At 32.5% G+C, this 13,686-nt stretch overlaps 1 protein-coding gene across 7 annotated transcripts in view; it reads right to left on the bottom strand.

Moving 5' to 3' along the window:
- Positions 1-13,686, bottom strand: part of LOC126858561 (voltage-dependent T-type calcium channel subunit alpha-1G) — a 47,449-nt gene that overhangs the window by 27,870 nt on the left and 5,893 nt on the right. For 6 of the 7 annotated variants that reach the window (XM_050608984.1, XM_050608987.1, XM_050608980.1 and 3 more), the window contains exons 2-5: positions 8,154-8,266; positions 7,505-7,638; positions 6,959-7,056; positions 5,895-6,066 (exon numbers count right to left, since the gene is read on the bottom strand). In XM_050608984.1, the coding sequence (XP_050464941.1) occupies positions 5,895-6,066; positions 6,959-7,056; positions 7,505-7,638; positions 8,154-8,266 (517 nt within the window). Of the gene's footprint in view, positions 1-5,894; positions 6,067-6,958; positions 7,057-7,504; positions 7,639-8,153; positions 8,273-8,341; positions 8,427-13,686 lie in introns of those variants that run through there. The other variant, XM_050608986.1, reaches the window with a different exon arrangement.

Below are 13,686 nucleotides of genomic sequence, written 5' to 3'. Positions count from 1 at the left end.
ATACAGAATAAATTATTACAAACTGTTATCTAAAAAAAATTTTTATTCACTAACTTAAAAAAAAAAGTTTGAAACGAAAAATAAAGTGTGCGCGCAATAATGCGTCGAGACAAGTTTTTATACTTTACATTTTTAAGAATATGAAAAATCTTGCTGACGATAAAAAATAAATTTAATGATAAATTATTTTAAATGATTTTAACATTCCAAAGACACACACACACACACACACACACACACACACACACAGACACGCGCCTATGTTTTGAAGAAAGAAATTGAACGAGTCATAAATAAGCAGTTATTTTAGATAGCAGTTTTTCGTAAATCATCCTATATATACATATAATATTCATATATTCATGGTATATATAATATATAGAGGGTCGCGGAATTACGGGAGGAGCTTCCAGTACGACTTCTTGCGTAAATGGATATTGGAACCAAAAATATGTAAATGCAATCGATCGGAGTAGTTTATAGATATGAGTAGCTATAGATATTGAAGGTTGTGTATGCATTCAAATGAAATCGAATAAACGACCTACGCCGCACAAATTATTGTCGGCGTGACGCTGCCGTGGCATTGATTCGTCAAATCGATACAACGTACTTAACGTGATATTCACTTTGAGATCGCTACGAATAAAGCATGCATTGTTCGGAAAATCGGGCGTTTCCTTGTCAGTTTTCTGTGTCACACTTTACATTTTCGAATCTGTTTATATCACTGGTCGACAAGCTCATGATTTTCGGACACCTCATATATAGTATATATACCTACATGTATATAAATGTGATGTACAACGTACGTGCGCAACGATTGAAAGAAATATAAGTGTAAATGCAGATGTAAACCGACACGAGTTTGCGTGCACGCGTGTATTATATCACGCCGAAAATAATCGGCAAGTGTGAAAAGAAATACTCCATTAACATTTCCCATAGTTTGCGATATCGAATCCTATATCATTAATATTAAATATTAAAAATAAAAAAAACACTATAAATATTAACATTTTAAGTTATTTATGTTATAATAATGTGTCGAATTACATGAGTGAAATTCTATTCTTTCGAGAAACCCGAAAGATATAGCTTGGATGAAATGAAATCGAATATTTGATACGGTAAAAGATAAGTAATTATTTGATATCGTTATAATATTAGACATTAAGAGTTATTAACAGATATTAGATATTAAAATTATAAAAATATATATAAAAATATATATAAAATAAGAAATAGAAATTAAAATACTAATGGCGATAAAATGCTGTATATGCGAATAACCTTGAACAAATATGATGTGCACGAGAAATAAGGACAAATACGTGATATGTCTCTATAACTATAATAAATAATTTCTATTTTTATGCTGCACTCCTTGAGATTCAAAAACATTGCCGTATTTTCTTCCAAATTCCATTATATTTCTCTATCACATAATATTTTGACGCCGTTTCTTTTGAATTCTTAGATATTCACGTGATTAATAATCATGTCCTCGCGTAGTAATAACAAAATGATTGATCTCGCGCTATCTCGCGCTTGACATTTTTAATTTTTAAAACACATAAGTGTTTTCGTAAAATATCATTCTTTAAATACGATCTGAAACGAATTTCATAATATAATTCATTTACCGAACAGAAAAAATTGCGCGATAGAGGAATATTGATACAAGGAATAGCTATACTTTCTAAGATTATGCGACACGCTTTCCTATGCTATCCAAACACACACGCTATATATGCTTAATCAGCAGTGTGCATGTGTGATCGCCTCTACACTCTCCTTAATTTGCATGCCCACGTCTTGTATAGGACATGCGCTTCACTTTATGCTCGCGATGCTGATCGTGCCGATCGGTTCTATGTCCTTTTATATATAAGATGGCCAGATGTCCTACTTTTAAACAATATGTATGTCCCGTTTGACCACTCAATCCCCATAATGTCTCGTTTCGTTCCAACTTTTGATAAACTTTCGTATTCGTTCTCGTTCTCTCTTGATGCCAAAATAATCCAATTTAAAACTATAATTATAAAATATGTTTGTAAAGAAATTTTAAAAATTTGTTGAGAAAATTGATAGACGCAAAATAATTGTAAAAATAACGTAATTTAATTCACACATATGAGACAAAATATGACAGATATATAATTTTAAAAATCCTCAGTTGTTAATTAAAAAAATGCGTTTATACATCTTTGTTTTTTTTTCAAAAAATCTGAGTATCAAAATATTATTGCTATAAATACATTAATAATGATGTGATATTCGCAACAATTATTAGCGTCTCTTACAATTCCGAGAGATGGACGTTAATACTTTTTCAAAAGAATAGGTGTATACTTGGCTTATAGAAAAATTACAAATTGATATCACTTTCAGGTCCACCGCTATCTACGAGACTCCAGCGCTGCGCTACCAGGGCACAGGAACGGCAGTAAGTCGGTGCAGAAGTCGATAAACGTTCGAAAATAGCTGCTACATATACCGGAATAGATCGCGCGAGCACCGCGTGTTTAATTAGCTCTCTCTCTCTGAGCTTGTGCTTAGAACTTTATGGAGCCTACTTCTCCCGCTACGCTATCTTCACCGCTACATAAGTTTGGAATTGAAATGACTCGCACACGAGGCAAGATGCACATAAGATCTTAAAATGCATAATAAAGCTCGCAATTTTTCTAAGCTCATTCTGTTTGGCGGTTCCGTTAACGAAAACGGAATATCTTTTGCGATAACTTAGAATTCAAATTGTAATCGTAGTTATTGATGGTCATTTATATACAGGATGCCCACGCCGGGTGTGTCTCATGATGTAGCAAGATTTTTTGAGGAATGTAGAGTGTCGATTTTTCCTTAACAAGAATGTCAATTGTCAAGTGTCGATTATCTCTGAACTGTAAAAAATTAAAAACTTTTCATTTACATGGACAATCTCAAATTTATAATCTAAAAATCATTAAAAGCTATTTAATACGAGATATTAAATCTGACATATCCTGTATAACAAAACATTATCATGAAAGTGATGCGCAGTGAAACCACAAAGACCACCATATCATACACACACACACGCACATACGCATCCGCACACACAGAGTTGTTTAAATGATAGTTCACATATGCAGAAAGTATCGTCATTGACTAGACACGCTGAGGGAGGATAAAATAGATAGGGAAAAGATAGAGGAAAAGAAGAACAAGAGAGAGAGAGAGAGAGAAAGAAAGAGAGAGTAAGATACGAGCCATGAAAGATCATACTGCGTGGGAGTATGTCCAGAGCAGAGAAGAAAAAGAACATCGACTCGTGCATCAAAGTAACCGAAGAGATCTTGAAGTAATCTCGTGGAAAAACGTGAAAGTTTCGGATCGCCACCAACACAAATTATATGGATTTTCCATTCCTCCATCATCGTGCATCTCCGATCTTTTCGAATCGTACAATTTATGTACAGCGGGTATATATCGAAGAGAACTTTAATGCCAGACACTAAGTGTAGAGACCGTGAAGTGACTCGGACACTAAAATACTATTTCGAAGTTCAGGAGGATTGATTTTACTTCTCGCTCTCGGAATCCTTGAAACCATCATCTCCTTAATTTACAGCCAGAGTATTCAAAACAGTATTTTATTCGTCAACGATCGAGTCGACATGCTCTATGTGAGTATATACTACGGTACATTTTGCACACTGGTACAGTGGTTAAAAGAGAGAAGAGAGATAGACAGAGAGCGAGAAAGAGAGAGAAGAGTGGGAAAAGAGAAGTGAGAGAAAGAAAGATAATAATATATACATATGCACATCACGTATGGTTGCATGTATATACATATATGTACATATGGATGCCACATGTATGTATGTTCTGTGATTCATAGAGGTATGTATTATTGAAATAGAAAAAAAAAAATATATATATATATATATATATATGTATGTACAGCACATTGTTCTCTACTAGAGCTTACTAAATGCGTGATCGAACCGAGTACTCGTCCGAGAGTAACCTGCAACAGCGAAATAATAGCCTGTCACTGCTTCCCTGAGGTCATGTACTTATATGTCTAGTTTTTTTTTTTTATAGTCACGAGGAGAAGAAAGAGAAAAAAGACAAAGGAAAGAGAAAGAAAGAGGAAAAAAAAGTGAGAGATAGAACATTTTAAGATCGCCTAACATGATGTTCCTGTAAAGCAAAAGTTCAAGAAATAGAAGGTACAGATCCATTTATAGGGCTTTTCACGAACTTTTTCTGGTTCCTCGCCATTGATAATATCTTCCTTATCATAACGCGCCAATACAGTTCAGCCAAATCGATACTTGAAGATTTAACAGAAAGATTGCTGTAAAAGTATCATATTGTTAGAATTATTTTAACAATTGCGCTTTTTTTAAAATAGAAAGAAATATTATTTAGAAAAATATAACTTGTCTTCTGAAATTATTATATTTGAGAGCTTACAATCTATTTTATGCAAAATCTTCATTTTTTATGTGCGTGAATTTCCAAATAAGCTATTAAATTGGCAAGATACTATTAAGAAAAAAAATAGTCTTTTTTAAATTTAAATAGAGATGTTGCATACATCAAATACACTAAAAGTTGTACATATTTTCGCAAAAATAGAAAAAGAATGTATAAAATATAAGGAAAAAGAATATAAAAAAGATATATATAAATACCATTTACATATTATGTTCAGTGATAATCTGCAATAATTTGTGATAAATTTTCCGCTATTCACGGTAATATTATTATATATATACATAAACTGTTTAATTATTTATTATCGTGATTAGCTACTTGGTATTTCCGGATAGTTTCGTGATAAGCCGAGTAGAATAAACGCGAGTTATGGAAGTTTGCACTGTATTCTGAATAGATATCAATGTCTGATAAAAGCAAGATCCAGTGCAAAATAGTATTTGCGAAAGACAAAGAACAAAGAGCGAAAAAGAGCGAAGCATTAAATTTACAGCGAGAAAAACTCTGCAAGCGATGCTTTGCGACAATTCGAGCTACTTGTCATGCAATCTGATATATGATAGATTAGTTGGGTTTTACGGTAGCGAATCGTCATATATCAAGTCATTTACTCGATGCCAAATCACAATATCTGTGATCGTTTCTCACCGCGTTCGCAAATCTTCGAGAGATTATATCGTACCCTCACAAATCTCATAATTAAAATCCCGAGAATGTGCGCTCGATATAACGATTATTTTAAGCAATAAAAATTACATAAAAGCATGTAAAAAAAATTAAAATATTATAGCTAAGCAAAAATCTGTCTGATAAAAAATTGTAGAATAATACAAATGTTATGCAATAGCTTTGAATACAATAAACGCTAATATCAGTATCAAAATAACGTAAATGAGAATTTCCAAATTAGCGTTTATGTATTCGAAGTATATTATTGCAAAAGATCCCAAAATAGAAACATCGCAAACAGTACAAATGTGTATTTCGAATATATAATAAATGCAATTCTTATGATAATACAAGCTTCAGATATAAAAATTATCACGGTCGAGTATTGTTTCGCGCTGGACACAAAATTTTACCGTCCATTGTATTTAAAGTTATAGCATTGGGAAAAATACTTTTAATAATGACAATTGTCGAATATGAGTCGTTAAGTTTTCGTATATTTTGCCGAAAAAATACGTGCTCGGCATTGGAACGAATGATGCCGCCTTTGAAAACTGCAGAGCGACCGAAAGATAGACAGTGAAAAAAAAAAAATAAACGAGATGCGATGCAGTGTGTGTAAGGCGTAATAACGTAAAAAATTAAAGTCAAACATTCAAAAAACAAAAAATAATAATAATCGATTGGATCGAATAATCGAACGAATCGGTTTAAGATTCTTGCCAACTTACTCGGGATACTTGACGTTGGGTAGAGCCTTGAGAAAGCAACGCTGGCGTAATATGCCCTCCCACAGTTGCACGCCGACGATGCCGAAAATGAAGAAGACGAAGAAACACAGTAACAGGACGTTGCCTAGCATGGGAAGAGTATCTAGTAGCAGCATCACCAATATCCGCATACCTATCGAGGATTTCGTAAAAATAATGTTTCATAAATATTTAATAAATAAATGTGTATCGTTGATGGTTGATAAATTTATAAAAATTTATTTAAATACGAATTATAAATTTATAAAAATAATTTAGAAATTTATAAAATTTCTCGAACCAAAACAATATCGTTTTTGCTTGCAGAATCTTTTTCATGAAGTTCACTGGTAATAGCTTGATATATTATTTTTATTCTTTTATTGTTCTATAAATATTCGTGGCAATTTAAAAATATAAATCATATGGTAATTTACATTATCCGATTGTAATATTAATTATAGACATACATTAACAAATTCTCAGTATGATTATTTAAAAAAAAAACTTTCTAATAAAATTATTATTCATAATAATTTTTTAATGGACGTTTAAACATTAAATATTACAATCGCTAATTCAGTCTATAAATCATAGTAAGTTTTAATTATTTAATTTTACTTTAGAAACATGATTTAGACAAAAATCTTTTCAGTAATTTGTAATTTAAAAGTCATAATGTCAAGACAAAATAACTCGAGATAGTGTACAAATATTGATCAAAAATCTATTATTAAAATTAAGATTGTGATTTTTTAAAGAGTGCATATTGTATGTTGCACGCTTTCGCGATTTAGCTTCAAATTTTAATTTTAATATCTGTAACTTATCATCATATTTTGCTGCAATTTTACTTGTTTTTGATCGATATGTACTCCCTTTGCTTCATTTCAATTTCAAGATGAAATCAACCTACTAAATACGCTAGGATTTACAAGCGGCAGTTATATGCCCAGCAATACACTTTAAAATCGATGACGAGAACAAATCGAAGTTAAATGTCAATTGTTGAGATTTTTGATGTATTGCGAAAGTCTCGTACTTACTTGGTATACGATTGATCGCACGTAATGGCCTTAAAACCCTTATCGTTCGTATGGCTGACAGATTCATATTTTCCACATTTAGGCAATATTCCAAAGCGCTACAAGCAAGTCCAAACAGATGTCTTCTTTAGTGTTTGCTGTCCATACTTTTTAAACTTTTTTGACATTTTTTTACGATTGCAGCAATCTTGTTCTAATTTAATAATATATCACATTTCATGTGATATGTTTTGCGCAAAATATATTTAGTATACTTAAAATTTTTTTTTAAAGTAGGAAATTAAATTACAGTAAAATATTTTATGATATCTAAAAAAAAACACATCTACAAAACATTATAAATAAAATATATAATCTTAATTAATTGTTAAAAAATATATAATTATTACAAGTATTATTTTTTCAATGTTGTCGATTTTATAAGTTATTACACATTGTCGTATATATATTTCTCATAGATTTTACAATAAGAACATATTTCAAAATAACAATTAAAATTAAAAAAATATATAATAAAACATACAACAAACGAAAAAAAATACTCACCCAGCTGCTACTATAAAGAAATCTAATCTATTCCAGGAATCCGCGAGATAAGTTCCTCGACCGTAAATCCCCATCGCCACCATTTTTATAGTCATCTCCAGGGAGAAAAAGGCAAAAATGATATCATCGAACATCTGCAAGTAGATAGGAGAAACGCGACTTGATTAGAACAGGGAATGCGATCGACGTAATTTGCCGTGATTGATTACGGGCACTTAACTAGAGGATTCGATTAACGGTCATGTCGTATCAGTAATTTTCTCATCTCTTTCCCATCCCATCTTTCTCCTCTTCCTCTTCCTTTGCTAGACTAATTGCGAGTCGGCCGGAAACCGTGTCAAGATGCGCGATCGATTAATTTGCTTATTAGCGTGCTATGTAATCGTCGCTGTTATGTTGTCTTTCTCTTTCTCTTTCTTTCCATGAGTTGGTTTAATTGAATTGAAAATATTCCGATTCCGATATCGGCACTTTCCGTTCTGACATGCAAATATAAGACGAGATCGCGAGCCGTTCTTATGGAAATGGTTCTCATATTCAAATAAGCTCGATACCCTACACTCTGCTTTCTCAAATCCGCGACGCGATAACGCGGATTATTCGTTTCTTTCACCAGCCAGCTGTCACATTTTGGAGGATAAATACGTACCTGCAGTATCTTACATCGATTTGTTACGCACTGGTCGTCTACGCACGGCTGATACATCCCGAGCGTGATGCAGTTTAAAAGGATCACCATCATGCTCACCCTTTCGAACCATGTGAGTTCTTATTAAGGAAAAGATAGATCTCTTTAAATCAGTGTTTGGAATTAGATTATCTTATATTAGATCGGACCTTTTCGAGCTGATATCTAAGGTGACGCCTGCGATTCCCCCACTATTGCTCGAGGCTCGATTGCCGAGCCGCTGATCGCGCGCGTAAAGCCGTTGTCACACTACGCATTGCGGACGCGGATCAGATTCGGATTACGGATTGCGAATCGTCAGCTGTCCAATTAGAGCGAAGTATCCAAGTAGCTACTTCGCTTTGATTGGATGATCGATAATTCGTAGTACATAATCCGATCCGCATCTGCAATACGTACTATGACAACGGCTTTACACGCGCGATCGGCGTTTCGATGTTTATTTATTGTTAGATATCGGCCTGACAAGGGCATCTAACTTTAAATATTCCTCATATCCATTTCTAATTAAGGATAACATATCACAAGCGGATTACACGAGGACAGCATATTGCCAAACAGGGTCCTCTTAAGCAAATATAAAAAAAAATCTTCAAATATATGGAAAATGTTGCATGAAAAAAAAAAATATACATATATTTGGCTCATAAACATTATTTACTATATATTAAAATATGACAAAATCCCTATAAGGTAGATCTTTGTATCTGCGAAATAAATGTAAGTAGACTCGACTGTTGAGAATACAAAATTTTTAATTAACAGTGATTGACAAAGCACAATCTCATTCTAGAAATTTGTAATTTTTTTTTATCAATAAAAATCAATTCGCCGTATAATAGACACATCGATTATTGTTGCCAAGTGACCGCCACATAAACAGCGTTTTTTTCACATGCCTATTTAACAAGTGGACAAGAGTTGCATGATTACAATCTAATCGCGTGTCTCTAATATCTGTGCGAATAGAAAAAAAAACATCACGGACAAAAGTACACATAAATAAAATATGATGATTTGATCACCGTTATATATCTGCGATTTTATCAAACACAATTTTTCTTGGACGTGTTTTGTGATACGTAAACGCTAAACGTATACTATAATTTAGTACAGGGTCAAATCAGAATTTCAATAATTAGGATTTGTGCAAATGGCACAATGTAATGAGTTTTCAATCATAAAATTACTAATTATTAATTTTCAGCAGTTACAGCTTTTAATGGAATTGTGATATATTTGAGTATTAAATATAATTATTAATTACATGTTTTAATTAAAATTTTTACACACATATATGTACATATATATTTTTTCAATTTTTATTAATATTTTAATTAAATTTTTTATAAATGTATTGTATTTTTTATTATTTATTTTATTATTTATTTGTATTTTTTATTATTAGGAAAAAATTATTCTATTTATCGATTGTTTTTACGAAGGGGTTTTTCGAGAAATATTTTTTTAATATATACAATATATATATATATATATATATATATATATAATATTCTCTTAAAACGGAGATAAATCAATTGCATGTGAGAATAAGAAATGGCGATATTAATCGATACTTTCTGAAATCGCTATCGTGCTCCACTCTTCATTTACAAGACGGCGCTACGATGATGTCGCGATATCCATCAGCATCGCGTGCAAACGACTATTTATGCATTAGCCAGCAGGCTATTGACATCGAGTTTATACACGCGAGACCGACGCCCTTTTCGAAAGTGAGGTCACGCGTCACATTAAAATAGAGATTACTGCAATCGTCGTGTTTGCCTGTGCAATTCTTTTCGGTGCTACTTGTTGCGTCATTTAATTATACAGGCTTCAAAGATGATTCACACGTCTAAATTACAGTGGATCAAATCGGTACACGTGTGACAATTCAGAAAAATAAAATCGCGAAAATCTCGTCCGAAAATAAGTGGGGAGAGCATAGACATGGAGTACCATGAACATCTGAACTTGAACCTCCAGTCTATCTTCATGTACGGTCTTCACTTTTTTAAAGTATGCAAGCGATAAATGCGACTGTGCGCCGAGAAATTGGTAGACTAAAAATAAATCGATCATCGTTTATCACGCAAATGTACGAACGTTTCGTATATTTCGATATTGGCGGAACGGTTCTTTCAGAATAGATATATTCTCAGTAGAAATTGAAAAGTAATCAGCCTAATGAAAGCGACAAAATTGACACACCCTAATTCGTCCGTCTGCCTTAGATCAATCTGTCATTAAACATCTCTTATAACATTTCCATTTAATCTTAGGAGAAATGTCATGATGGATGCGATAATAGTTAGCAACTTGAATATCACACAAATTTGCAAGATTTTCGGATGCGAATTAAGCCTTAACAGCGTAAATTCTCATTTGCTTGATTTAAAATGAGTTTTAACAATTTAATTTAAATTTTAATCATGATAATCCCGTTTTTGCACTTTTATGTATATCTAATGGCTATGAAGAGAATAACACTATATGATATTATTATAGAAGAAGGTATAAAATTTTAGCGTTAAATAAAATGCCTGTTCAGAGAATTAATCAATTAAGAAAATATCTAATCAAATAATCAAATATTTAAAAGAGTTGATTGAAACGTCTAAGATCTGACGTGTAAATTATATAAAAAAATAATCCTTTTTGAATATCAAGTAAACGTTTTTATAACTTTTACTGTTATTACGGAACAAATTATTTCAAAAGCGAGATCGCTTCTCGAATTAAACAGACAAAATTGTACAATCCACGCAACTCACGTATGCCGATCGCTCCGTATCTGTAAACCGCTATGGTGTATCATAATAATGATCTATCAAACCGATACAATTTCGTGTGCCAGCGTCGATATCGAAGAGCAAAGTCTGCGAGCAAACTTCTTAGCTTCTCCGTGTGTTTATACATACAGACGACCGCGAGCACCTGTAACGTCTCATCATCTCTTTAGAGATGGAAGAACGGGGGCGAAGGAAGGGGATACTCGCATTAAAAACTAGCACATCGATGGTTTTGACAGGCGGATCGCGAGAAACCGTCTGCGATTATCTGTTACCCACAACGTGCTCGGAGTGTGTTCGATCAATAAACGACTACTACCGAGCTCTTTTCAGCATGCAATCCTCGCATCTTGGCAAACGTCACTCTCTCGCTAATGCAAAGGAAGTGATTGATAATAAACATTCGTACATTCTTCGAGATGACGATCACTCCCTTTATCAGAACCAAATTTAAGACGTTAAAACAAAATGATTAAAAGCGGATTCATCTTGTAAATATTTAGAATAAGAAAAAAGCTTTTGTCTGAGAATGCTACATGAAGAAAGAACTAACGACCGGATCGTCCAGATATTAAACTGAGACACATTAATAGACACATTAAATGTAGCAACATATTATACAATAATTATTAATCTTGTCATTGAAAATTTATTACGTTATTCTATTTATCAAATATTATTATTCCTTCTTTTTGTTTCGAAGTTTATTTTTATGACATTTATCTTTTTCGTCATAAATATATTATTAATCTTTAATATAGGTGGATAAATCAGAAGATAAGAATTAAGCTTTATTACGCGTTATATTCATTTTATACGTAAGAGAATATGTGTAGGACGTTTTACATCTTTATAAACTCATATATCCTCTTAACTTTTCAGTAACATTCATCTTTTAATTCTAATATATAATACTCTCAATTCATAATACTAATTTTCTAATAATATTAAATATCGGAGAATTGGATATTGGAAAAATAACATAATATGAGAAAGTAATTATTATTTTTAACATCAGTATCATACGTATCATACGCTCTTTCATTATTACTCATTAACTCGATTGCTTTTCACTTGCAAGAAATAATCCTTGTTGAAAAATAAAAATCATCGAATATTTTATTATAAAAAAACGCAAATGAAATGGAAATGATGATGGAAAAAACAGAGTTACATTAATTTTATTTTCTATTATACTATAGTACAATGTTCTAGAAGCGATGCTTCTCTGGAATACCCATCTTTTCAGAACATTTTGTGCATAAAATTTATAAAAAATTATCTATGATAAGTTTTTACAGCTTTTTTATAATAAAAAAAAACGTTCTGAAATAATATGTTTCGTAAGTTTTTAATTTTTTATTTAAATATTTTAATGAGATGTTAAAATTTTCATAAAAATCTTTTTCGAGATAAAATTAAATGAGAAATAAAATCTCTATACTATTCTATTTATACTGTCGACTTATACTTAATTTACCGAAGTTGAAATTCTGATGTATAACATTATAATCATCAATATCTCGTCATTAAAACAACTGTCCTTTTTCACAGAATGTTTTTTAACATCTATTGAAAAGACATCCGATCGTGGAATACGCAATCGGTGCTCAGTCAACAGGGTGTTTGATATGAAGGAGCGAGGAAAAGCCACGATAAAGTGTCAGAAATGTCGACCGAATTCCTTTTCAAATTCCATCCTTCACGACACGATCGATTCGAACGAAGTCGACGCTGCCTGAAGAAACTTAAATCATTTTGAAAATCCTCCATTCCTTTCGTTAAGGGACGTGTTTTTTTTCTATTTCGTCACGCTTTCATCTAAAGCCATCTCAACGATTGTTGCTGAAGACTCGCTGCAATTTATAGCGAGTGATTTATAAAGGACAAAAAGATGGAATACACATACATGTAATTTGTCGGGTTTTCTTTTATTCTGCGTACTATCGCGACAGGATAAAAATTACAATAAAATTTTCAGACAAAGCGCGCCAAAAAAATGTTTGTTCGAATTGCACCAAAAGAGATATGTATCGATCGTGTCGTAGCTAATGACCCGGCTGATTTTTGCTCGCTCACTAATCTTATGAAGAATAAATTCACACGCAAAGCTTATTCCACGAAAACAACGTATCTTTTAAAGCTAGTTTTAATTAAAATTTTAAAATCATTAATTTAAAGAGAAAAAATAATATAATATTTTTTAAATAGAGATTAAATTTCCCAGATCATTAAATTTCCATCCAAGAAAAGGAAAAAGCTTCATAAGTCCACATTTTGATTTTGCTTTAAATGGCTTTTAAATTTTTCAAAAAACAAGAGAATATATTCTCTCGAATAGAAGATCACATTTCATGTGTTTAATTTGACCGTGACGGAAACTATTTTCACGCTCGGACATTCCAAGAACAGGAGCGAAACATGCATCTCTCATTTCCGGAATGAGTAATTAAATCGTTTCGAGAATAACGTAACCGTTATTCTCGCGAAGGGACAAATGCCTTTTATCTCACGGGTCCACGTGCGCGCGCGGTTAAAAATAAATCCCAAGCCCGTTTTAACGCGCGCATGGCGCGGAGATAAGTGACGACGGCGGCGGAAAATAATCAATTCGATTACTCCACTCGAGAGCCGCGGGCAACGTAGGTATGTGTTACAAGACCCTAGAGCCCTAGATAAGCGTTTATCGTACGATGCAA

Source organism: Cataglyphis hispanica, chromosome 26, assembly GCF_021464435.1.
Source record: "Cataglyphis hispanica isolate Lineage 1 chromosome 26, ULB_Chis1_1.0, whole genome shotgun sequence".
In the NCBI taxonomy this organism is placed as follows: domain Eukaryota; kingdom Metazoa; phylum Arthropoda; class Insecta; order Hymenoptera; family Formicidae; genus Cataglyphis; species Cataglyphis hispanica.
Note: the sequence above shows the minus strand (reverse complement) of the source record. Positions and strands in the feature narration are given on the sequence as shown.